At 38.1% G+C, this 27,644-nt stretch overlaps 1 protein-coding gene across 3 annotated transcripts in view; it reads left to right on the plus strand.

Annotated features, from left to right (window-relative positions):
• Positions 1–27,644, plus strand: part of igsf21a (immunoglobin superfamily, member 21a) — a 192,958-nt gene that overhangs the window by 157,768 nt on the left and 7,546 nt on the right. For 2 of the 3 annotated variants that reach the window (XM_085457377.1, XM_085457380.1), the window contains 4 exons: positions 5,248–5,363; positions 18,006–18,486; positions 24,614–24,714; positions 26,543–26,735. In XM_085457377.1, the coding sequence (XP_085313503.1) occupies positions 5,248–5,363; positions 18,006–18,486; positions 24,614–24,714; positions 26,543–26,735 (891 nt within the window). The remainder of the gene's footprint in view (positions 1–5,247; positions 5,364–18,005; positions 18,487–24,613; positions 24,715–26,542; positions 26,736–27,644) is intronic. The other variant, XM_085457379.1, reaches the window with a different exon arrangement.

A 27,644-nucleotide genomic window follows, 5' to 3' on the forward strand; every position in this document is an offset into this window, starting at 1 on the left:
AACTACTATTTCAGATTCCTCTGGGATGGATATTAGGTGAAAGAGTCAATTAAATTGACATTCTGAGTTTCCAGTCGCTTAATTTGCAGTAATCTGGCACGGGCAATTCTGTTTCCACTTTTCCCAGTTAAACTCTCACTTATGCTTTTGTGTTTTGGGCCAATTATAAACTACATTTAGGAGCAGCTAAGTAATATACTGGCTTACTCTGAAGAATGATGTTTTCATAATTAATAAAATTATACTAAATGCACATAGCTTTGTCATGGGTGACATGGAAACAAATGTTGGTAACTGAATGAGTTGTGTGAGACGATGAGGAGAAAATATTAGTGCCAGGAACATATAGTGAGGAGACAGAAAATGAAGATGCTGGGTGGCCAATCTTCACGCGTTTCTGTTGGTTCTGTACGGATACTCTGGCCACAGTCCAAAATCCCCACATTTATTAATGGGGTTAGATTAACTTGTTAACTGGTGTGAATGTGAGTGTGACTGGTTGTCATTCTCTCTATGTTCGCCCTGTGATAGACTGGAGACCTCTATATCATATCAAAGAGTGACTGAAGATAATGTCATTATTCTGAAGCTTGAAGTGGATCTTCCAAAAGGACAATCATTTTAAAACATACTAGCAATTCCACCAAGAAATTAGTCAAAAAAAGATGGCTATGGAATTGCCTAAGTCATGATTTGAATCCCTTTAAACTTATGCAGAAGGATCTGAAGCGGCTCCATATTCGAGAGACCCCTGGATATCATGCAACTAAAATTATTTTGTTTTGTTGTTGATTTGTTTTTTGCTAAAAGAGGCAATGTTAGCGTCTACGGTCAGACACATACATACATACCTTTTCCACAGAAGATGACGATATACATTTTTGTTCAGTTAATGAAAATCCATAAATTATTTTCTAGTTTGTTGAGAAATAATAACTTTCTTTTTAGAGAGAGCTGTATGTTTGATTGTCCAAATATGTCAAATACCTCCACAATTTTTATAGGCTGTACCTGACCTCTTTAAAATGAAAAAATCTCACTGAAATGAGAATAAGAGAAATATTTTGCTGCAAAGCAGTAGAGAAAGTACTACATTGCTAAAGTACATTTAGATGTTTTTTGGGATCAAATGTCTTTCTTTCTGCTTGCATATTTAATTCAACCTTCAACTTTTTAAAACTCAGAGAGGAATTTATGTTATTTTGGCAATTTTTTATTTTACTTTTCTGTCCGTCTATCCACAATACTCTCTGTACCAATAAATGCAGGTACAGATGTTGGGAGCCTCTTGCGGCATGTGGTGTGTGAGGCACTAGTGCACCTTATTGATCATTAGTCTATAAAAGGGCTAACACAAAAGCCATACAGGAATTAAGAATGAAGTAAATCCTCTTAGCTTTAATGCTGAGAGGCAAAATGCCTTCAAGTGAAATTACATTCATTTAGTTTGCCGAACTCGTTCAAAAGTCCCACTTTGATTACTTTGAAACATTTGAATAAGTACAGTTCAGTTAATGTATTAATATCAGTAAGAGTAGAAGTAAAAGCCATGGACTGGACTGGAAAGTATTTCTTGCAACGCTCATCTTACAACCACAACCACCACACATACAACACACACACAATAAATAAACCCCCAGAGATGTGGACTCAAGGTCAGGGTGCTTAGTACAGGGGGATGTTTGGAGTGGCTTGTGAGTCCAGCTGTCTCCAGAGCTCTAAATCCCCTAATTATGAGGCAGGGAAGGCTGTCTCTATGGAGCATTAAATGTTCTTCTGTTTTGCAGATTCACCAATCCCCTTTTGCAGTTTTTTTCTCCCTTTCTGTTTTTCTTTTTTGTTAGTAAAGATAGCAGAGTAATGCTGTTTGAGGATATAGAAAAAAAGGAGGTGGTAAATAGCGGGAGAGATTGTTATTGATGTGACTAGCAGTAGTACTATTAGGGACAAAAGGAATTAAATGTTGCTTTTAATGCAGTGCTGTGCAAGTGCGGTTTTTGAAACAAAGACGGCAGGCTGTGGGACTGCAGACCTCACATTTCATAGGCTTCGGGATCTATATTTTATGATGCAATGAAACACACCCAGCATTTTATACAGTATATATTTTGCAGACTAGGCAAAGGTGTCTCACCTCTCGTGGTTTTGTCATCCTAAAACAGTAATTGCAAGTTTTCAAAAAGTTTTAATTTTAAGTAACGATTGAAGAAATAAAATGAGCCCCTGAGATTGGAGAAAATACACCGGCAAAGAAAAGATGAAAAGATCATGAAAACCACTTTTATTTCCAGGACATCCTATACTTCTGTTTAGTCAAAGCTGCTACCATTCCACATAAAATGTCTGAGTGTCATGACACACCAGGCTGCATTAGGGCAATGGGCCCTAACTCATCACATATGGACGCTTGTAAATTGCCCCCTGGAGTCACATTTAAACACACTGGGTAAGCATTATTTTTTAGTGTTGTGGAAGTAGAAACAAAAGTAGTTTTTGTTGTCCAAATCTAATAAGCTAATAGAAATGAAAAGTACAAATCTCCTAATCAGGACATCTCCTGACCTCCTACCTGTCAAAGGTTTATTTTTCTCTAACACCACCACCCTATCCTCCAACTTTTTCGTTGCTTTTTTAAAGGTTGGCAGAAATGGGTGTATCGTGGCATCTGCTGTTGCCACAGCCAGTATGTTAAAGCACTGACAGGTATATAGAGGAGAAATATTTTATGCCCATACAATGTGTGTAGATTTCATAAAGAGGGTTTTGGAATTGTTATATATCTACTTCGGTTGTTTGAGTCTTTAAAGAAAACTCTGGAAGAATGTCACATTTTCATATTGATATTTCTTATTTTTTCTGCAAGCTTTTCCTCTTTTGACATTTTTCCCAAGAGGACGTATTGTTTAGCACACTTGACTGTGACATTTTTTTTGGGGGGGGAGTTTCAGTGCAAATATTTTTCTCTCCATGTTTTGTATGAGCGCTATCAGTCCCAAATATTGCGTTTGGCAGTAACCTTGTCAAGAGAGACATTTTAAATTATTTATATTAAAAATATGTGTATATTCTTTTCAAATAAGTGATATGAAGATCTCTGTAAGACAAAGAACTCCATCGCAGGGAAAAACAGAAAAGAAAAATCAGCTCAACCTTTAACAAGTGAGCAAAGAGACAACTTCTATTAAATGAGGTATGAAAGGCTTAGATGCAATCATTACATTCAGCCATCTTAATCCTGTTTAGGGTTGTTGTGTTTGAAAATACTGTGCTGTGCACAGTACATCTTGGTATTAATCATATCAAATATTTCACCAAGGCTTAAGGCTCGTCTTAGGCTTTGACTTCTATTAGATGCCCTCACACCTACAGGGCAGAAAATAATAGAGTATCATGATAAATGTGAAGCACCTCTGAACCAGAGTGAGGAATCAATTTATTTCTGCATTTTTAAGGTTGTACTAGTAATTTTTGTAACTAAAGAAGGCATCTTTTTTTCTAGTGCTTTAGATAACTTTCAGGGGATTATCTGTGTTTATTAGACAAATGGAGACATCCAATTTAACAGTAATTATTTTTATTGTAATTAGATTAGTTTTCATGAGATTAACTTATTACATGTGTTTGTGCTAAAGCTCTCTACAGATTGCTGGAAAAACTCTCTTGATCTCTTTGTGTTCACAGATGTTCATATTGCAAAACTAATTCATATTTTAACTGCACAGCTCAGGAAAAAAGTACCAGGAGTGTCCAGAATACATTTACTGGACTCCACAAAACAGAATATAATTTTGTTTTATAGAATACAGCAATCAATATTGTAGCCCTATAAAGTTGAATTGCTTTCTTTTATTATCATCTTATTATATGGTGTGCATATTAGTGCAGCTTCACTGTACTATATGCCATTTACATACACTGCTGTGTCAAGTACTTGAGCTTGACTGGTCAGAAGCAGACACCTCTGACAGCTTATCATATGCCAGGTTGAGACAGGCTTGTCAGTAAGCTAATGGAGTGTTCTAAGGTTAATTTACAACCATATGAATTCCATCAATAAGCAATTAAGAGGTGTGGAAACACAGAGGCACCCGAGCCAGCAGCTAAATCCCCCACCAACTCCCACCTGCTTTTAATCAATTAATTGCTGTGGCATGTCTGTTTAAAACTGCTTGATAGATTTACACATAAAACTGGCACATGAAAAAGCCACTGATCTCTGCGTGACCTTTCTTTTTGCCTTATCGGCCTTATCTGTCTCAAAAAGATTCTTCTCTCCATTCACAGAGTTTTTGAGGCATTACAAAAATGTTTCTTATTCTGATAAGAGCTCAGGCCTGTTCATGTGTTACTAAAGCGTCCTGCTGCCAAATTTTGTTGAGCAGCTAACTTTTAAATATGTGTGCACAATGTTTCATGAAATCCCTCACAGAGATAAAAACACAATTACATGAAAGAAAAATAGAAAATGTTGTGAAAACTGTTTTTGATGCTCTGCATTCCTGATCAAAAGTCAGATAGTCCTTGTGTAGGTAGCCATGACTGTCACCAGGTATCTGTTAATATTTCATTTAAACCATCACACAGTGGTCTGTGAAGTATGTACGTTCATATTTAAGCTGCCATAAAAAGGACCAGAGCACTGCATGTTGAACAGCTGATTTTCTGGGGAACGTGTGAGATTTCCATTCATTACCCCCTTCCCCTCCCTGTGCTCCTCTAAAGTGCTGTGAAGTCTTGCTCACATGTTTTCCCTTTACACTACCATGACATACTTGCTGGAATCCCTAGAGAGATTCAGATAGAGGGTTAGTGATATGATATGTATGAGATTTTCTACCTTATCAGCCTTATCCGACTCGCATGAGCCCTGGGGAGTTTCGAACATATTGTCCCCGCCATTCAGTTTCCATTTAAAGCTGAGATTCTCACAGCAGGTTTTTGCTTTCTTTTGAAAATAGATATAGTAGATAGATAAAGTAGGTCTCTACATTTGTTTTAGTCAGTTTTAAATATCTGGACAGAATTGCAATTCTCTTTATCCGCTTTCCCTTTCTTGCTCTTACTTTGCTGTCAGTTTTGCCAGTAGGGTTTCCACCTACATATATAACCCTAAGATGACATTTCATCACGAAATAACTCTTGCAATGCACAGAGAAAGTGAAAACTGATGTTTTGTAAGTGTTTATGAATTTCTCAGGTTGTGTGTTAGGATGCTGTTTCACACATCTTTTCCCTTGTCTTTCACAGCACCCCCAAACAACATATCAGTGGTGGCAGAAAACACTCCAGCCCCTTTCAGTCGATACCAAGCCCAGAATCTGACTCTTGTCTGCACTGCAAAGGGAGGGAAACCAGCCCCATCGGTGAGTTGCTGCTGAAGATGTACCATGCTGCCAGCTCGCTTGGGACTTGCCTTTACAGCACACAGATCCCTGTTGTTTATTATAGACAAACAGAAACTCTGTTGCATGTTTTTTTGTTTTTCAGTGCACAGACCAGTACTATTTATATATGCGTCCCACTGAAATTTGCTGTTATTTGCTAAATAATAATATCAGAGTTTAGAAGGCATCTTCCTGCAGTCATTTAAAATATGTGCTGCTATTACTTTCATTTCAGCTTCTTTTGGCTACTCAATTTAGGGGTCGCCACCGTGAATCATCTTCCTCCATGTAATACTGTCCCTTGCACCCTCTTCTGTCACACAAGCACTCTGCAGATCCTCTCTCAGAAACCTCCTCTGTGGTCTTCCAATTTTTTCTTCCTCCTGGCAGCTTCATTTTTTTTACTTCCTTTGTCCAGTATATCCACTCTATATCTCTCCCTCTGTTTAAATCATCTCAACATTGCCTCTCTAACTTTGTCTCTAAACTCCTCAACCTGAGCCGTTCTTCTGATGTACTCATTTCTAATCTTGTCCCTCCTGGTCACTCCCACTGAAAATCTTCAGCTCTGCCACCTGCAGCCTCCTGTCTTTTTGCTAGTGCCACATCTCCAAGCCATACATCATAGCAGGTCTCACTAATGTCTTGTGAAACTCTTGCTGCTGACCTTCGGTAACAAATCACACTCGTCTCCACCAATTCCGCCTTTCCTGCACTTTCTTCTTCACATCTTTTGTACGCTAACTATTTCTTGGTAAGGTTGACCCTAGGTATTTAAAATCCATTTTCAGCACTTCTACTCATTGCATCTTCACCTTTCCACCTCTCCCCCGCTCATTCATACACGTGTATTCCTTCTTGCATCTACTGACTTTCATTCCTCTTTTCTCCAGTACATACCACAACCTCTCCAGACTCTCTTTCAGCTTCTCACTACTCTAAATAAAGCTTACAATGTTGTCTCTGAATATAATTGTTCATGGAGACGTCATCTGTCAGCCTGTCCATCTCCACTGCAAAGACAGGGCTTGGAGTTAGCCTCTGGTGTAATTCCACCCCCAACTTCAACCCATCTGTCAGTCCAACCCCACGCTGTCTCGCTGTCCTCACACTCGTCCTTTACCACCCTCATATACTTCTTTGCCGCTCCTGACTTCCTCATACACTTTCACCATTCCTCTCCTGGTACCCTATCATATGCTTTCTAGATCCACAGAAGGCAAACTGACCGGTGACTGAGTATCATAAATATGTTTGTTGTGCAATGTAGACAATAAAATGAGTAGATCAAATTTACACGGTTCATGTAATTGCATGTTATGGAGGTTATTTCATTCGCACATAATTATTATAATTAATGTCAAGGTTGTGGATCGTGGACCCAAATGCAGGACTTGAGAAACAGGAATTAAACTCAAAATTCCACTTTAATCCCATAAGCTCAATGGAATACAGACAGTCCGAAAGCATTTAATGAACAGAAACAGCAACCCGGTGACACACAGCAACAAGGACAAGAGGAGACAGTATATACACACACAAGATAACGAGGGGAGCTATAACAGGTGGGAACACAGACAACCTAATAAGACAGGAAGAAAAACTCCACACAAAACCCAGAGAACAACAATAGCCAAAATAAAATAGAAATAAGAGTAACAACAGACACGGGGGACAAGATTAACTTGACACAAATGACAAACAGGCAAATGAGAAAGATAAAAAGACAAATACAAAGACAAGGAAAAGGATGGGAACACAAAGTAAGTAAATTAACGTAAGTGTATCAGGAACTCAGGCTAAGACCTAAAGGCACGAATAACCAATCCAGAAAGAACTTATACAAAGAAGACATGTAAACACAAATAAATAACAGTGTGAATAGAAAGCTAAATTCGTATCCAAAGACGATCTTTAAATACAAAATACAAAACTAGAAAGAATCCATAGGCCAATTACTCAAAACCCTGCTTCTGCGACCACACAACCACAACAGTACACCCTTATCCACACACATTTAGAAACACAGATGCATACAGCTGTATGCATCTGTGTTAGTCACAGTCACATTTTTCTCAATGCTTTGAAGTGCAAAACAAGGTCTTACAATATCTGAAGTATATACTCAGATGTTTGGTGCCATATGAGCTTACGGACGCTGTTTGAGAGCAGTCACTTGCTGTTAGTTCCCACTGGGTCATTAATCATTGTCCATGGGTATATGGTAATGGACTCCAGACCCTCAGTGCACCTTTCTCCAGCAATTATGAGCTCAGTGAGAGGTGAATACAAGGTGAACATGATTTCCGTCTCTCAGGTACTTCCTGGTTGATAGTGTGATGTCTACTGTGGTTCTTGCCTGTTGTGATTTCACAGGGTGCCTAAAGCCATTAAAGCTAAGCACTGCTGGGTCCTTTTTTTCTGACGCACTGGTGAAAAAAAGGATAAGTCACATTGCTTTTAATTAGCTTTGTCAGTGATGGACCAATTGAATGATTTAGTCACTGAATTGAGATTAAACCAACAAAAAAAAGCAATGTGATTTTTCATTTCACTATCGATCACTATTAGGGATGTGTGATATGACGAAATATAATGGAAAAAGATATTAAAACAACTGTCGTTTCATATTATATCATTTATTTCATGCTGTCGCAAAACACACTGTTTACTACAATATTTTTTCATTGCTTTAGATGACATTTTGCAATAGTCATCACACCAATACAGAAGGACCAGCCAGAACAAATCGAGGAGCTCATTTCTAAAGTAGGGGTTACCTCTGTAGCATGGAATTTATTAGTTAATGAAAAGTCTGACACAGAGCAGAAAAATGTACTGTGCAAACTGGTCCCCACCACAGACACCGACACAACAAACCTCGTCTACCACCTAATGAAGAATCATGTGAAAGAGTATTGTGAGGGTTTACGAATGTGAAGCAAGAAAGAGCCATCAGGGGCTCGAAATAAAGCTCGGATTCAAATGTTAGAACAGGCTCCTCCCTGCAGCACGCCATATAATAAAAACTCATGAAGGTAATAGCTGCCATTACAACTTATATCTATAAATATAGGGTTTTGTGCACTGGCAAAAACACTTGACTCCAGGTACACAATGCCCAGCCAAAAACACTTCATGTAAGTTCCCCCGTTTATATTGTAATTGTCGATCCAATGTATTAGAGGAAACCTGCTACTTAGTATACTACGCTGCAATAAAGGATATGTGCATGAAACAGTGCACCTTATCTTAGACTGGATCAAAAAAATTGGGGGAAAAGCAAGCAGCATTGTTCCTAATTAATATTTTGACGTTTAGAAAGAATGATTGCTGGCATGTCTACAAAAAATAACATTAATGGACAAAATCATAGGTTTACATAAAAGTAACAAGCTATTTGGTTGAACTTGATTTAGACATGAAAGACCGTAAACACAGAAACCTTTCCAACTGACTATTGATGACCACTATACCTTCCACACTAACATATCATAAAGCAGCGGTCCCCAACCTTTTTTGCGCCACGGACCGGTTTATGCCCGACAATATTTTCACGGACCGGCCTTTGAGGTGTCGCGGACAAATACAACAAAATAAAACTAGTACCGGTACTGAAAAAAAGAAGATTTATTCATAACACACGTGAAAAGACCCAGGAAAACTGAGTTAACGATCAAAACGATAACAAAATAACGCTGAAAACCGATAAAAACCCTGAAAACCATACATTTCACACCTGAGCCTCAACTCACCGAGGCCCGGGGGTTGGGGACCGCTGTCATGGAGCTCCTACATTAATCATATGGGGAAACCTGAATCCAATGGCATCCAAAAGATGACATAATTTTGTTTTCAAAGCACCTTTTTTAAGCAATTCCATTTTACCACTGAGGACCTTTGCCACAACAAACCCTGAAAAAAATTGTATTAGATTTTATTAGTCCTGCACACCCACACAGGCGTTCTTACTCATTCTGTTTGAAGCTGAGTAGAGCTACAGTTTGCTGGCAGTTTGTTAAAGTCACCATACAGGTTGGTTTTTTTTCCCCTTAAAAACACAAAGATTAAACTTGTTCCACAAATGTGTGAAACAGGGGATTTTACTTTAGTCCGGCACAGTTTGTTCAAACTCACAGTCCAGAGAAGGGGTTTAATTAGCCCATCTAAGTGAAAACACCTGGATGTGAGTACTTTAGAGTGAAGGGCCTTTTATGTTCCTAGCGCTCTCATGGGGTGGAATATAAGGCATTCATGAGGTGTCAGAATAACCAGAAAAATGCATTACCACTTGATAGGTTTGTAGCTTGAACCCATCCGCTGGAACGTTGAAGACAATATAATTACACTGCTAAGCAAGACACAAATAGGCAAAGTTCTTCATGTTACTCGTGCACGGGAGAGACCGGACAGAGCGCCGTCCCTTCGCTTGACCCCAGTTGCTCTCGTCCGTCCTCCCGTAACACTGTCCTTTTATTGAGGTTACATGAATATGCATAGGTTCATTAACATACGACGTCTACATACAAAGAGTACCTTGCGTGTGTGTGTGTGTGTGTGTGTGTGTGTGTGTTGCTGATCAAAGGGTCAAACATCCTTGGTCAGGAAGAGGGTAGACTAGACCCCCCCCGGTGAGGAAGTCCAGCAGTTCATCTAAACAGAAAAGCACTTAGACTAGAACAGACGTAGCTACGTTAATCCTACCATAAAACAATTAAAACAAGATGCGACCTCTTCCCGTGCTCCCAGGATGTAGGTGTGCATTCTAGTGTGGAATGCACACCAAGCCTCTGTAGCCTGTTAAAGATCACACAACTTATCACTACACAATTGATTATACACCTCTAAGCATCTATGGTTAAATATTTCTAAGCATAAATAAAAATCAACAATACAAACTCTAACACCACTAAAAGTCTTTGAGCTGTGCAACCCTTGGGTAGCAGGTTGCAGAGTTGTTGATATGATCATAAATGAGCAAAGGATGTAAATGTTTTGTTAATATAAAATAAGTTTCAATAAATCATGCACATTTAAATATCATAAAAGTGACTTGACTAAGTTACAAAAAGTATTTCAATTATTTATTAGCAGTAAGCCCCATAGCAAGCCAGGTAAGTGTCTTTAAATTAAAGCTTAACAGCACAGGAGGCACAGGGTCCAAAAGCTTCCACACTCAGAATATCAAACCATCCAAAGAAGGTTAATTCATTTAAAATGAGATTTGTTTGCTCCAAATAGAAAAGCATAGGAATAAATATACCAAATATATTGTACAGACAGTAGTTTCAGTATTGCGAATTAGCTCTGCACCATATATGCGAATATTGTGTTTGGACTAGAGTGATGTAAGATATAAGGCCACGTCTGCTGATTCAAGGAACACGAGAAGGAAAACACTTTCAATTTGGACGGAAACATTGCCTCAGAGGAGAACTGATCATGACCTGTCTAACTTGCTGTGTACTCGTATAATAAACCAAAAACCTTGCCAATGTTCTCTGACAGGTTTTAAGAATAGACTTTCACACTCTAGTCTCACTGAGCCCTTTGAATTTTATATTTAATCCAATTCTAAGTCTTAACTGTGGTGCTTTTAATGGGTAAAAAGAAAAAAGGAAGAACTATTTTTTGTTTATTCAATGTCATTTGATAGCTAAGGCTGTAGCACATGCTTAGTTCTGTCATGTATTATTTTAATATTTGACACTTAAAATGTACCAAATGACATGACAAAACTTAGTAAGAAGTACCTGTTTTGAAATCAAACTATACTTATAGCTGGTAGATATAAGGTTTGAAAAAGGAAATTTACACTGGAGAAATAGCATTTTGTTGTGGTGTTGTTTTTTAACTCATATGTTGCATACACATAAGGAGAAATATGACATTTAAATAGTGTCCATTTGTTCTATTTATGCTATTGTCTACGGTCATGCTGCATAATAAAACCTCATTATTAGGTTTGTAAGTATTTGCTTGAGTGTTTCTGCTTTGGCCCAGTTATGTGGCTGCAACTTCAAACAGCTCCATTTGCTTTTTGATGAAACTCATTTAGTCTTTGTCGGTGCTACTGCCCGGGGCTTGTTGCAAAATGAGCTGTTGTCAGCTCTATTTTCAATGTCATATCATAGCAAGCCTGGTCTCAATAGGGACTCACAACTTACAAAGAAACCAACTGAATTGATTGAGCCAGCAATTAGTAACAGCTAGTAAATATGATCATTCATTGGCATTTTGTACTCTAAAGTATGGTGGTCTGTAACAATGTTTTCCACTTAGTCTTTGAAGGGAAAAAATGTTATTAATACTTTAGTCTTGGAGAATGGGCCGAATAAGATATATTCACATAGACTTGAAATAAAACAAATTTTGTATTGACTGGCTTTTCAGGCTACAACATACACTTGTATTTTGTGTCTTCAACCCAGTCTTTGTCAAAACTGAGATAACATAATATCCTTGGTGAACACTGAAAGTACAAAGATGCTAAAAATACCAAATTTTAACAGCTGTCGTTCCACATTTGCTTATTTGCTTGCAGTTGTTATAGAGCTAAGTGTTCCACTGGCATTCATACACAATGAATGTACAGGGAGTTTTTAGACTTGAAACAGCTTCCTTTAGCAGCAGAGGCCAACACAGTGAAACTGCTGTAAGTGAACCTTAGCAATGAAGTTGAGGGGCATAGAACTAAAACAATGATCTCAGCTCCATAAAGCTGAGCAGAACTGCAAACATAGGTTATGATTCTCTGTAAGTGCATCAGCATGAGCGAAAAGCATTTCACAGTTTCACATTATTTTTACATTCATTGCCGCTGATACACTGTAATCATAAATGCATAACCTCATTTTAATGATAAGGTTATTTTAATGTGAATTCACTCCAATTTTTATGTTCTCAGGTATCAAAACTTTTTTTATGCTGCCAATAATCACATACAGTTCCTCTTATGTCTAAGCAATACTTAGAGTTACTATCAGAGTGAAGACAAAAATGAGAGCTGCTAATTATGCTGCAAAGCAGCTACTGTAGACTTCAATAGCAAACAGTAGAGTTTACTAGCTTATTTTAGCCATCGTATTTTCAAATTGTTTCGTTTTATTTTGGTAGTTGCATTTTTGAATGGGAGAAAATAAACAACTGATTAAAAAATAATGAACCAACATCAAAAGGAAAGAGAGTAGAATAGCAGGTAAGAGGAAAGATCAGCATATAGTGAAAGATTCAATAATGCATTACATTTCCTTCTAAACCTAAACTTCCAAAAACAGTAAGTGTGCCTATATCTTTACTACCATAACTAAAGATATGTCTAACACCACACAGCTGAAAACCTCAACTGTGTGCTTGCAGTGAATGACCATGATTGGCTTACATGTTTCCTGGTTTGGCTTTTATAAAGCATATGATTAGCTCTTTCTGTGGCAGGATAACCTCCTTCCTTGAAAGTTTCTCTGACATACTTCTGTTCAGTATTCTTTGAATCCCAATTCATTACATTACCATATCTCTGTTTTACCCTACAATACAGAGTATGCACACATGTAATTATGCCTTTCCGCTGTTCAGCGCCAACCACAGGTACAAGCACCATATGTCAGCTCAGCGTGGACTTCTTATCGCTGTGTAGAAGAACCTCATGAGCTATAATAGACCATTCAATACAAAAAGTCTTTTGTCCTAAACAGGCATGGCTTTGTATTTGCTTTGATAAATTGTTTGGCTCTCTTAAAGAAAAGAAAAAGTCCCTGTTGCTATGCAACATCCTTTTACATCCTTTCAGCATCCAGCATAATGTCTGATACATGATTCTGGCTTAGCATAGAAATTTGAAAGTGCTGAACTTCATCCAATATACTGTTGCAAGTCTTGTTATACTAGGCAGTTTCATAAGGCTCCTACTGTTCCTTCATCTGGCTGACTATGTTCCCTTTTATTGGTTCTTTAATTGTCAAATTAGAACTGAGAAAATATGCAAATGTGGTCAACCAGTAATGTTAAACTTGTTTTTTCTTTTCTGTAAAAAGTAGACTATGCTAGTTTAAGTGTTTAGGTGATAGAAGCAGTTTACTTGCATGGCTGTATTAGAATATATATTACCCTATCAGACCTATCAGCAATGCTAGGCAAGTGCGCTACAATGAGTAGTGTATGTTCTGTACTTTACATTTATAAACTAGGTCCACCATATTTTCATATATTGCACACATTTTACTCCTTGAAGTATCTCCAGTGTCTGGAAGTTCATCCTTTTTAAAAACCTGTTTCTTCTCACCACTTTCTGGAGACACCCAACACAACAAATTCCCTACTGCAGCTTTGAGAGGGCTGAATATAATGGACGCATGAGTTAAAAGTGTCACCCATTATGCTTCAAGATCTGTCTGCATCTGAAGCGCTGAGGCAAGCTGGTGGCATATCAATAATAGCTTCCCAGTGCCACTATTAGAACATCCTCAGAGCACAAGCAAGCACTGATTGAAAAGAAGAAAGATAATGACAGTTAATAAGAAGGAAAGCTGATTAAGCCATGGCCAGGATCTCTCTCGTTGCCTCTGTGCTCTTTCTCTCCGTTTCTCTTGCTTCTGCTCTCCCGTTGAATCATTCTGTCACTATGAAAATTACTGGCTTGTCCTTTTGACACTGCCATGATTAATTGCAGCAACATGAAGGTGTATATGGACCAATGCATTATTGTTACATTTTTGAAAAGGTTTTGAATTCATGATGTTGGTGAGGTGGGGGCATTTTGGCAGTGAACAGAGTGCAGGTGCTCTCATCATAGTCTATTCACAAGGGAATGCAAAACCCTTCTTATGCCACTCATTACTGCCTTGGCATTGTATATGGGCTTAGAATTGCATATCTCTTTTTTTCTGGGTTAATTCATTTTAGAATGAAGTAAGTGGTTTGTGTCTGGTTTCATTGTTTGCACATATTGAACTATGAAGTATTTTGGGATTTATAACAGAGCCATGATTGATAATCACTTTATTCCATGCAATAGCACTGTAAGAGAATAATAGAGCCGCAATGCCAAAGGCCCTCAAAAATCCTCTTTTACATGAGAGTGAACATTCCAGTCCAGGTCCTGGGGCAGCAAAATGCAAAATGTATGGCATAAGCCACTGTCATGACTACAGACTATATAATGCACCTAATCTCCTACATGATACTACAGATGTACTTTTTATCTTTTCCCACAACATGTTTGGAAATCAACCCATCATAAAAGATCAGAATTGATCAATAAGAAAAACAAGTGCATTCATCAGAACGCATAATATCCAAAAAGGTGATTCTTCTAAAGTCATATCCGACAAAAGTGCCCATGTCACTTTGTGAAGCATTATCATCTTTTGGAGGCATGCATCACAATGAGAGACATCCTCAGTGTTATTTTGGCTGCTTTATAATCACATGTAGAAAATTAATCAGTGTTTGCTCTCTCATTTGTACAGAATGAAAGAAGTGATGTGCTTTCCATTATCTCTGCCTGTCAAACAAGGAAATGTGGGAAATGGGATTTTTAGCAAATTAGTAGGTAGCTTAAAGAAAAACAGACCAAGACAGCAGCGATGGCAGATGTGTCCTTAATTGTGCATAGATTTTTAGGATGAATTAGTTGGTTCAAATTAATATTTACAAGGACACAGGGTCCTGTTAACTTATTTTGTTGCAGCACGAATCATGCAATCATTTCAGAGAACAGTTTACAAGATGTTAAATATTGGCTTTGGAAAACTTTATTCCACTATTACAGATTATTTTAATCCTAAATCCAATTTGTTCAGCATATGATGTCTTACAAGTTAGCATTCTGAGCTTGAAATATTCAATAACGTCTCACAAATATTGGTATAAGACAGAATGTTTTTAAAGCTTACGCATTCTACTAATTTGGCTCAGCAAATCAGGCACAAGTAATGCAGAAGTAGTATCAAGTGGAAAATGTCTCAAAATTGATGATGGTAATACTGTTTAACACTGAGAAAAATTATTGTCACAATAAATATGACTAGTCTGTAATCATTTAGACAGCACAACAAATAATCTAAAAAGACTTGTGTCACTCAACTCCTCTTCGAAGACTTTCATATCGAATATGTCTATTTATATCGCTGTCTAAAGTGTTTCCATATCCATGTCCCACTGTACATACGATCTGTTAATGGGAGAGGAAAGGAGCAGAACTGCAGAATAATGAAACAGAAATAGAACTTTAGTTTCTCCCTGCAGCTACATTTGTGTCATTCATTTTATTCATGTCTTTGATAAAACATCCATTTATTCCTTTTCTTTTAACTAAACCAGACAGGTGACAAAAAACTTATTCTTGATATTTTGCTGGAAGTAACACCTCAATAATGTATTATTTCCAACATGTTGAGAGCTGACGTAACACAGGGCTCAGTGCACCCTGTTAAGTCATTCAGACATTTAATCAATATTTCTTTTATGGCTATAAATGAACTTGTCTGTTAATGTTTACGGAAACAAATCAGTTATCTAGGCTTACTGAATTAATTCCCTATTATACCAATCTATAGCCAACACAGGTGTTATTGTGTACCCACACCATTTTGTCCAACAAAAGCTCGAGAACAGGTGCATAGATCTTTCTAATCCGCACTGCTCTCCCTCCACCTGCTGTGATAATTAATGAGGTGCTGCAGTACACATTGACAAAAGCTTCTTCTCTACGCAAGTTGTTGAGTAGCTGTAGGAATTAGCAGCAGATGCAATAGGGTCATTGTGGATAAGGTTGATGTTTTCACTTCCCATTGTGCTATTGAATTTTAAGCTGTCACATGAGGTAGACTGGTAGAAAAATTTGGTGGAGGAAAAAGTGCCAATCACTACAACAACCGAAAGTAAGCAAACTTTGGAGAGAAAATTTGTTGTATCTCTGTACTGTAGGTGTTGTGCAGGTTTGAGCAACATCTGCTGTGCATTAGAAAGTTTTATGAGTAAGCTATAAATACCACAAAAATCCCCTGCAGCACAACACAGCTCATAATGATATTGTGTGTCCAGTAGCAGCAGGGCCCACGGAGGCAGCCTTGTCAATAATATTCATATTACAATTAACATTGATGTAACAGTGAATGTGACTCAAAAGGGTAAAGCTGTCCACTAAGTGTAAATATTTCAATATGACATTTGAAATGCTTTACTTTTGTACTAATTACTATAGTGTTAGGAAGCACTTTCTGTTGCATTTTGATAATAATGTCATATTAAAAAGGAAACAAGAAGGTAATAAGATGGAAGTAACAAATTATTGCCAAAAATCCAAGTAATTGTCTTGTATCAACAGTGGTGCTGAGTAGTATTACATTAAAGTTTATTTAATAACAACAGGTAATAATAACAGGTCAGAAACTGGTGGTAATTAGGTGGAAATAAAATATGCCTATAAGACTAATGTGTGGTAATAACATGACCCAGGACTGCAAATTGCAACACTATTTCTTTTTAATTACATATTAGTAACCTATTAAAGCAAACTTCAAGAAGTGTGATGATTACCTGGAAACATTTGTGGTAGTTTCACATTGGGATATACTGGTAATTTAGAACTGACCTTTACCCCGATGTTGATGATGTTCTTCTTGTTGTTGGGGATGGAAAACATCCAGTGCTGTGCTGTCACTTTAAATGTAAATCGTTCTTTTTGCTGGAAGAGTCATAAAATGTAAAGTTCCCTATTGCAAATATAATAAAAATTTACATACTAAGCAATGAACTGTAGAACTACAAATAATACTTTGAAAAAACTAAATTCAAATGACCAAAGGTTCCCCAAAGAGCTGCGGATTAAAATTTCTGTTCATTAACAGCACAAAAAATACCACAGGCTGTAACTACACAACCTTGTTTCAATGCTAATATCTGGAGGTTATGTGCAGAAATGGGAGTATGAATTCTCTATTGAGAGATAAGGCAGCTGGAGAAATTATGTGATGCATGAAATGCTAAGGAAACACTTGTAATATTCAGGGAAATCCCTGACTGCAGCACTAGCTACTGCAGAATGAAATAGGGAATGAGACAATTCTCAAATTAAAACGCCATTATTCTATATGTTTAACAATTAAGAAAGGAAAGAAATAAGAATGTGAGTGGTGCTGTTATGATGATAAAACACAGAGAACAAAAACTGAATATTTTCACATTCTATACTGAGTGTAATGGCTCTGTGGCAAAACAAAATTTACTGTGTGGGCTCTCTGTTCTTAATCTTTCCTGCCGATCTATTAATCCCACTGTATGCTGCCGTCCCAGCCAACAGCCAACAGACAGCGTAAGCAATAGGCTGTAACCATTCAGCTGCATTAAGCAGGTGAAACGACAGATATTGCGCTCAGTAGTTGTTGGCACCAAAATAGAACTAAAATGAGAATCAGTGTTGAAATTAATATGTCAATATTGTGTTTACAGCGCAGCTTGTGATACCTCCTGACCACATATTCTATTAGGGCAAAATTGAAGTCATGCATTTGTGTGTACTCTTCTGGTAAAGATAAAGTATCTAGTTAAATATGTCATTTTTTTTTCTTTTTTCCTCTCAACTCCATCTGTTTTTCTCTTTCAACGCCTCTCTGCCTAAAGGTATACTTTAAACGAGATGGTGAGCTGATAGAGGTGATCTCCTACACTCTACCGTCCGCCAACGACCAGGGGAGCAGCTCAGCAGGGGTGAGAGGAGCCAGGCCACTGATCAGCAGGGACCTTGATGACACTAAGTTACAGCGGTCCCTCTCCCTCTTGGATCCCGAAGGACGATCGCCCCGCTTGTACACAGAGAGCCCCCAACGTGTCCACACTCATGGACAACAGGCCTACGAACCCAGCCCTGCAACAGAGGTCATTCCAGAGACAGTAGTGAGCCGGGAGTTCCCCCGCTGGGTGCACAGCACAGACCCACTCTACTACTTTAGCCACACTCACATCCCCCAGAGTGATGGCTCTGTGGTGGTGCAGGCCCGACTTACTTGGACCCTCAACCCCCAGTTAGATAATGATGCCCTGTTCAGCTGCGAAGTGAAGCATCCAGCACTGTCCATGCCTATGCAGACAGAGGTCACTCTAGGTGAGTAGGATGCTGTCCAACTCATTGCTTTTGCATGCTGTACTCATTCCCACACAGACCTTTTGCTCATCTGTCTGCTTTTCCACTTCCCAGCCACCCAAAAAACCGCAAGACATACACTCGTTTCTCATTTCTTTTTTCTTTTAATCTCCTGCTGTCTCCTCGTATCCCGTTGCCGCACTTGGAGACCGACTGGGCCTCCTTATGTCTTCGTTGCAAATGTACTCAGAACAACACTGATTTTCATTTGATGCTGCTTAATTGTGTTACAGCTGAGCAGATTGCAAGTTTAACACTGAATGCAAAACTCACAGTGAATGACAGAGCAATTCATCGAGCTGTCTGTTGCTAGATTGAGTTAACTCAGGAGCGTTATTGAAAAAGTCAGCCTGAATTAGAGAAGTCAGATGAGAATTTAGACACACTGACCAACGTTTTATTATAGGAAAGGCACTCACAGAGATGCTCCACTTCTTCGAACCTCAGTGAAAACCTCCTTTAAGCTCTTCAGTAATATGCTTTAGTGTGTCAGAGACATAGTGTCTTAATTTTGCCGTTTCATCAGAAGGAGAAAAACGCAGTGGCATTAGGATTATTATTGTTTGTTCATCTGCAAACGATCAAAGGAGATGGAATAGCTACACAAATACTGATTTCAGAGAACAGGAGTCACACTTTATGGGAAAACTTAGCATTAAGTTTTAATAGCATCTGATCGAAGAGAGAGACACACATACTCTGACTTTAAAAATTTTGTTTTTGGGGGGTTTTTTTATTCCAAAAACAAAGATGGTATCCAGCATATCCAATTAACACTTCAAAGGCAGTACGTTGGCATCACAGTCCTGGATAGAAGCCAGCAGTCGTAACATGATAAACAGAGACAATATCTTCCATGAAAAGTTAGCAGTGTTTGAAAGCAAAAGAGGCTCTGAATGAGGAGGCTGTGGCTGGCTTACCATTGCAGTGTCACATCCTCGCCTTTCATTTAATTAAAAGTCCCCATTTTCAGTGCTGGTGAGCAGCAATGGTTACATTGTTCATCTATAGGAAATGTTATTACGTTAAGTACTTAGAGAATGCATTTACAAATTAATTACCAACTTAAAAGTGGAAAATACAATGCATGAAGGAGATGATGTTTTCGTGTCAATATTTTTTTTAGCTTTACAAATACCCTGCCTCAATATTACGTAAATAAATAAATAAATAAAAACTAATTTATTAATTTATTGCTTAATGGGTTTATCTTTTTTTCTTTTAAGTGCTAGACCAAACCTTCCAAAAGCAGTGATTCACCCAGAGACAAGAGTGTGAGGTTGTTGATGATGATTATTATGATTAAATCCAGGCTCCATTTTTCTTTCTTTAGTAGAAGAAAGAAAAAGATGATCAGAATTGTTACTGTGAGAATAAAACTTCTACGGGCCAGAATAAAATATAGTTTTAAACAAAATGGTTTCGTAAAATCAATAACTTAGAATTGTAACTCACCTGTTCAAGTCTGAAGGAAACAGAAAATTGCTAAAGTTATACTATTAAATGTTTGTTGCTTTTTCCTCTTCATTAAGGTGTTGGAAGTCTCACTGTGAACAAGCATAGATTATTGGCTGCAAACTGGTATGGATACAGAGCAAAGAGATCTGAATAAATGACACTGATTGACTGATTACAACTAAAGTTTTCTTAAATATCTGGGAGAGTGCAATGGGACTGTATGCAGTTCTAAAAAAAAATCTGATATTTTGTTAGTCAATACAACTGAAAGGTCTAGTATTGGGGGATCAGGCAGCATTGACTGAGGACATATATGGTACCTATAGAACAATTTTAAAATTAAAATTGTTCAAAATGTATTCATTTATAATATCTACACTGTATTTATGAACTAAATGGCAGGTCTGACACATGTAAATGGCATGTGTTGTTTGTTTGTTAAAGGGAGAATTTACAGCAACTTTTATAGCTGGTATCATGAGTTTAAAAACCCACATACAAGTAAGACAATGTTTTATGGAATAAAGGCTTTATCTTCTTGAATTTAAACCTGACAACATCCTATGAAGAAAGTAAAAATGTACTTCTTTGAACTATTCAAGTGTGCTATTAAGGGATATCTGTAAAGACACTTGCCATATATGATAAAAACCATAATAATGAATTTCTAGCTATCTACAGCAAATTGATACTTTGAGTCACTTTCTCTCACGCTCCTCTGACTCCTGTAATGGTTAGGCAACACATTATTCCTGAGGAAAAAAAGTTTGACAAAAATGTAGTGGGGATTTTAGGTTTAGTGTTATTTCCTCACAACTTGTATGCCAAAAAGACCTTATGCCAGATTCCATATGTGTATGTGGGTAAATAGGTTGAATCTGCAGGGCATCAATTAGAGGAGATGGGACACTCCTTTCTGTTGAAGCTTTTGGATCAGTTTTCTGTCCAGATTGACAAGGGAAGTGTTCATTTTAGGCAAAAATCATGTATATAGTGTATGGTATATGGTGGATTAATAATTAGTTGTGGACTGATTTTCCTGAATTTTTTGTTGGTGAGCATGTATTGTAGTTGTGATTTGCTCATTTTACGTTATTATAGAGCTATTTTATCTGTTAGCACACTATTTAGGTTCTTTGACATTTGTTTTTGTTGTTTTTTTATTGTTTGTTTTTGGATAGCAATAGAGTTCTAACGAAATAATAGAGGCTTCACCTGTTGTTGGCACTGTACTTATATCAATTTGTTGATGGTTTTAAACTTTTAATGGAAATCATTGATATTGAGAAAAATATGAAATATTACCAGCCATATCCCTGAAGAGGATCTACTGCCTAACAAAGCCCTTTGGCCGTTATTTAAAAACCAATTGTTGCGACTGGCATTGTCACTTTTTCAAATGGGAATTTCTCATACCACAAAATCGTCTTTTAAAATGTAATAACTGTCACCCTCATCTCCCAAGTGAATAGAAATATAGTACATCACTTGCTAGAGGGAGGCAGGCGGCATCAGTTGAAGGTATAATGGCACGAGCTGTCTTCGCAAGACAAAGTATTGCTGTAAGGATTCTAACAGCTCTTTGCCTTTTTCGCATGTTGATAATACAGATGACACAACCTGGGGGAAATGGGCCCTGTGAAACTCTTGCTAAATGTCAAAAGTGTTAATATTTTGACAAGCCTTTCTGTGCTGTGTTTGAAGTCATTAATTTAGCACTACCTTTGTTCTTTTAAAGAGATGGAAGAAGCATCAGTAGAAAAAAAATGAGAACAGAAAATGTGCGTTTGTTGATTGTTGATTGAGCGTACTTGAAATTCAAAGCATTCACTGACCTGCTCAGAGCTTGATCCATCTTGGAATGGAAGAGTATTTAGGAAAAAAAGGTAATATGGTTGTGATTCACGTACCAAATTGTGTTGAATATTATTGCCAGACTAAATGGCACTAGGTTTCTAGAGTATATCAGTAACTCTAATTCAATGTGACTGTGTAAAACAGCTCACCTTAGGATTCTCATCGCTTACATACCCAGTTCATTTATTATGCAGTTGTAACTGGATAATTGCACTCATACACACACCCTCTTGGTTCTCTCAGGTGTGTTTGGTCAGGAAATGAAAGGAAGATCTTTTCAGTGCTCATAAGTAATAAATCTTTCAGAGATTTAATATCGCCACAGGAGACAGAACGACAGTCTGACAATCGACCAATGTTGTATCACACTTCATGAATATTCATGATTGGCTCTGTGCTCACCATACAAATGAAAATGAATCTGGTGCTGGTCTTCACAAGTCTAAAAAAGTGACTCACCTTTATGAGATCATGACCATTTTATTCATGAACGTCAGTTCATTCATGAACAGTGTATCCTAAAAATTAAAATAAGTTTTTGCCTTGGATTTATTAGAATATAATTAGACAAGAGATGGAAATGTCACCACACCCTACAGCAGTGAAAAGGACTCCAGGAATTTAAACAGTCCAGTCTTTGCTGTGCCAGGTCCTGATCATCAGGTGCTCCGTTTCAGGAACACATCTGTGATCTGTGTGTGCGTTTGCATGTCTGAATATTTATGAGGATTATGTGTGTGCATGTAATGTGTTGCAGTATGTCGCTATGTTGTGACTTTGTTCAACTGCAACATAATTCCATGGTCATCGGTCTGTCTTATTTTAGTGTTTTTAGCCACCTAGTGTGTAAGGTAACTCTAAGAAACACATAGCATGGGGCCTGATTCATCATGATGGTACAATCTGGCAGTCAGTCAGGCCTCTAAATTCAGCTGCAAGCCTCTTCACCTTCTCTTTCTAAACCGAACCAGTCACCCGGCTAATACGGTAGGTTCCCTTCAATGGTTTAAGTCTGGTGTACAGCTGGGCAGACCTGTTGATTCCTTCTCTTGATATTAAAGCACACCTGATGCATGGTGTGCAGTTGCTTTTCTGGGGGGCATGTTTATTCTCTGACCTCTCTTAAAGTCATAACAGTTCTTTCTTTAAGAAGTTGGGCCTTAAGTGACATTAGGTCTCATGGGACCGTGGCTCATTTCTCCTGTGATGCCCTCACCTCAAAGAAGCTGTATCATGTCCATCACGCTGCATGCTGCCATAATCAAAGATGGTGACGTAGGACGCCAACTGTCACTGCTGGAGCAAATCCCAGAAATCGGCCATCATCTTCCCAGCCATATGCCTGGCGAGCTCTATGTGACGCCATGACACCAGTATTTAAAAATACCCTTCTGTTAGTGTGTAGGAGGTGGAAATACAGTGCTTCACACTAGCATGCCAAAACTAGCCTGTTAAATGCCATCCGTCTTCAGCGTGAGATGGAACACTCATGTCAAATTGCTCACATGATGTCTCCGGTTTGGATGCCAGGGCTAAGATGTGATTATTTTGCCTGAGTTTGATTTTTCTTTTTTAAGGTTGCTGTTGCCAAAATTTCTTTTTGGAATTTGCACCCGTTTACGCTGCTTGGGGTCTGAACAGATACATCAGCTTGTAGAGAATAACAAGTTTTGCTAATAACAACAATAAAAATAATGATGATGACTATGATGATATTTAATAATATCGCTTTTCAGTCGCTTCTTTTGCAAATTTTCATGGAATTAAATTGCTTTTGTTTCTGCTTTATATAACATTCCCTAGGAGAGGATGTTATACTGTGGACAGTGTCACACGCACAATCCACAGTGTAATTTCTGAATCCATTAGTCTGATACAGGCTGGTAGTCATTGACTGCCTAAGAAAAGTCTGTGATTCATTAGTAGCATTGGACAGTTTGTTTCCAGATTAATTGCCGAAAAGTATAGGTCATTTGTCTGTTTATTTATTTATGCTTTAGTTCATCAATGAAAGCAAACACCCTGTGTGATTTATATTAAGAGTTGGAACCAAATTAAACAGAAGAACTCCTGGGTTGCATTGTACAGGCGTTACTGATAGGATACTCTTAGCCTGAGTCTCATTGCATGTGATGCTCAGTCCATTTGTTTAACATATGGAACTGTGCAGCATCTGGAGCAGTTATCTTTAGGGGAGCTGTTAATCATCACAAATCGTGCAGAACCTGCTTATATTGTCCTAATGCAGCGTGCTGTGCAGTTTAGCTGCAATGAAATGACTTACCTTCATTTTTTTTAATAGCATTATGCAAATCATTCATTTTATCTCAACACTACATGCGCAGGACAATCGCTGGCCCCTCACAATTCCATGATATTAGAATCTGGCTACTCCCTCTCCTACTTGCGCCCCATTGTTTTAGATGGTCTAAATGAAAGCCATCTGGGGGCTGCTGTCCGCACCAAGACAAGGGAATTAGCTCTGTGAGTGTCCCTTATCTCACTGCCTCCACACTCCACCCGTTTCACTCCCATTCTCCTCTAGTAATGAGTATCTACCCAATTTAGTTCCTTTTCTCTCCAAAGGGGAATAAATCCAGCACAGTTCTTTGGATGAAAGAACCTGAAGGTCCCTCGCCTCTTGGCCTGTGACCTTAATAGACAGGAAATTGTATTTGTATCCCTCCCTCTGCGACCAAACAGGTATCCAACAGGATTTGCTCCCCATATTCAGTACAATGACCTTTGTCTCTCTGTCTTTTTTTCTTTTCAGCTGCTCCAAAGGGTCCTAAACTTTTGATGTCCCCCAGCAGGGCAAAGGTAGGGGACACAGTGCGCATCACTGTGCAAGGATTCCAGGTAGGATCGCCAGGGGTAAGTGCATGGGGTTTTAAGAAAATGAAAGACTAATTAAGTCTGCAATAGGAGGAGATTGGTGCACATGTGCAGTGAAGCCTGTTTAGTTTTCCTCTTTAGTGACCACTTTGCTGGGCACAGGCATATTTTCTTTAACCTATTTATTCAAGCATGTGCAATATTTATTTTGAAAAAAATGGATTTACATTTCAACATTTTGCTTAAAGTTAGTAAAGTTAGTACACCCAAAATGCCAAACATTGCAGCTTTTCAGAATGTTTGTTTTCAATAAATCTTCAAATGTAAAACTAAAACTAAAGAATTAAAATGAATAAATTCAAAAGTACATGCTTATGTTAGGTTGGAAACTATGCTATCAGCTTTGATGCTGCTTTCAGACTTCCTGATTTCTTTTCCCAAATAGGAGCAGGTGTCTTTTGTGTGAATGGTCTCTGGGTGGTCCTGATATCTTTGACAGAAATGACACATTGAGAGTCAGTCAGGTGAATCGAATATGGCTAATCCTGATATAAAACAGCCTAATGGTGCACAGCGCAGGTGCCCTTTGTTACTTTGTAGTCTATAGGAATCATACTTCAGATTTCAAATTTAATTTAATGAAATGAAATTTATGAAATTTTATGGAACGAAGTTAAAATTCTGCATTGTTGTTGTTGTCAGTTTAGTACACTGAGTTATTGACGTCAAAGATTTATACATGCATGTCTGCCCAGTGACCTTAAGATTATTTTAAAGCTTTTTTTTTAACAGGGTTAAGTTTGGTTATTATAAACAGGCTTGACTGTGGCACGCAGCCAGTTGGGCCCTTCGGCAGCATAGGCATCAGTGCGTACAAATTGATCAGAAAGCAAATTTCCCTTATCCTTCCCCGGGCCCTAGGCTTTGGGGTTTCACAATAGATACGATACTGTGCCAAGACTAATAATTTTGCTGCCTGCCTTTGTGACGAAATAAGATGTTCCTCTGCGGAATTTGTTGTTGATGCTTCTTTTACAGAGGATTTTTTTTTCTGTTCCTTCTCATTGATGTGTTGTTTGTTTGTCAGTCTTGAATATGTTTTTAATTATATTCGTATTATTATACAGCAGTATTCATTACATCATTGTCTTAAAAACAAGTGCAACAAGTTCAAGTTTAAGATTGTTCTGTCTTAAAACACAGTAGACTTGCTCACATCTATAGTAGAGTATACACTGTGCTTGAAAAACTGTGGAAGAAGGGCAAACTGCAGTAGCTGAAAATGTTGTTTGTTTTGCTTCACTCTGCATTTGTGAATTTGCCAAATAAGCTAGCTCTTGAGTTCATGGACCTCTGTAGGAAAAACTACTCTTGAGCAGAAACAGCCACACTGACGGTTACTTTTTCAGCACAGTTAGTGATAGCACATACAGGACTTCAGTTCTACACTAACTTCATGTGGTATGTTTTTCTCAAAATGTGAGGTTATGGTGCTGACATTTCAATACATCCCTAAGTCGGGGCTCTGGTCCTCTGGAGCCCTGGAGACTGGAGCATGTTCTTTAGAAATCTTTTAAATGTGTCTTTTTTGTCATGTAATTTTTCCTTTGAGGATGCATAGTTAGAGTGATACAAACGCCTACCTGTGTAAAACTGTTGTAAAGTGAAGCATGATTATTAATGCATGTTGTTAACTTGCCTTTGCATTAGGGGGAAATTGGAGCTTGTATTATTCATGTATACTTTGCTGTTAATCTCTTGGCTGACACTCACAGACTTACTTTGTTCTGCCCTTTCAACACCATTCATCTGCATTTTTTTTCTTTTCGTTCCTATTTTTCTTTCCATTCCATTTGGGTGTTGATAGAACGAGGTTTTCCCTGAGCCACTCTTCACCTGGACGAGGGTGGGGGGCCGCCTGCTGGATGGGAGCACTCAGCGAGAGGGGAGGGAGCTGATTTTGGAGAGAGTGCCAGCTGAGCTTAACGGCTCCATGTATCGTTGCACAGCCCAGAATCCTCTGGGTTCCACAGATACGCACACTCGCCTCATAGTCTTCGGTATGTACGCTGAACTCTCCAACATACTGGTCCCATTCTGAAGCAGCTGCTACACTAGCAGTTAAACTGAAATCATATTTAATTTTGACGAATTATTTAGGGGACAATAAATATGAAATAATGTTTGTCACAGTTTCACAGGCACACATTTTACACATTTAAATGTCAAAGAAAATTGCGTAATTCTACAAAATTCGTTTTAATGTATCTATAATATCTTTGAAGAATACTTAAGAGATTTATGTGACCGCTTTTAGGTATAAATCATTAATGCTGTTGAGTGTGTGATTAATAAGAGATTGTAATTGCTTCCACAATGCATTCTTTTAAGGGCAGCACTTTTGAGAATAACTATTCTCTAGCAAGGGATTTAGTGACTATTCCATTAATGGCATGTCCTCAGCTGTTCTCACTTAAACACCAAAACACAACTATGGTATCAAAGGCTCATGCTAAAATCAAAAGACTTTGTTGTTGGCAGTGTTAGAAAAGTACTTCATTTGCTGGTGTTGATGTGGGAGCTGGAATGCTTACAGGTTCTGTTATGTCTGTGTGCCCTGCTCCTCTGGCTCTGTTTGCACTGGACACTCATGGAAGAACTGGGATCTGCCTTTCTGAGAGTCCCAATGAAATGACTTCTGTTACAGCTAAATGTCACTTTGCACGAGTGCATTGACAATTTAATCTGTCGGTCCCGTGTTGAAACATAGCCCCTGACTCACTTTTCCCTGAAAAGTCATATTGTAAATGATATCCAGTAATTAAATTGGTTTATTTGAATGACCTCATGGCTAAAAAGGCTACAGCAGAGTTACAGCCAGAAGTAGGCAGACATTACTTGTCTTTAAGTCAGCTAAAATAATACCTTTTTAAATGTATGTTCAATGTTACCTGTAAAATCTAAGCACA

Source organism: Copadichromis virginalis, linkage group LG5 (genome assembly GCF_057382275.1).
Source record: "Copadichromis virginalis isolate Kocher_CV1m ecotype Utaka linkage group LG5, C_Virginalis_male_GT1.1, whole genome shotgun sequence".
Classification (NCBI taxonomy): domain Eukaryota; kingdom Metazoa; phylum Chordata; class Actinopteri; order Cichliformes; family Cichlidae; genus Copadichromis; species Copadichromis virginalis.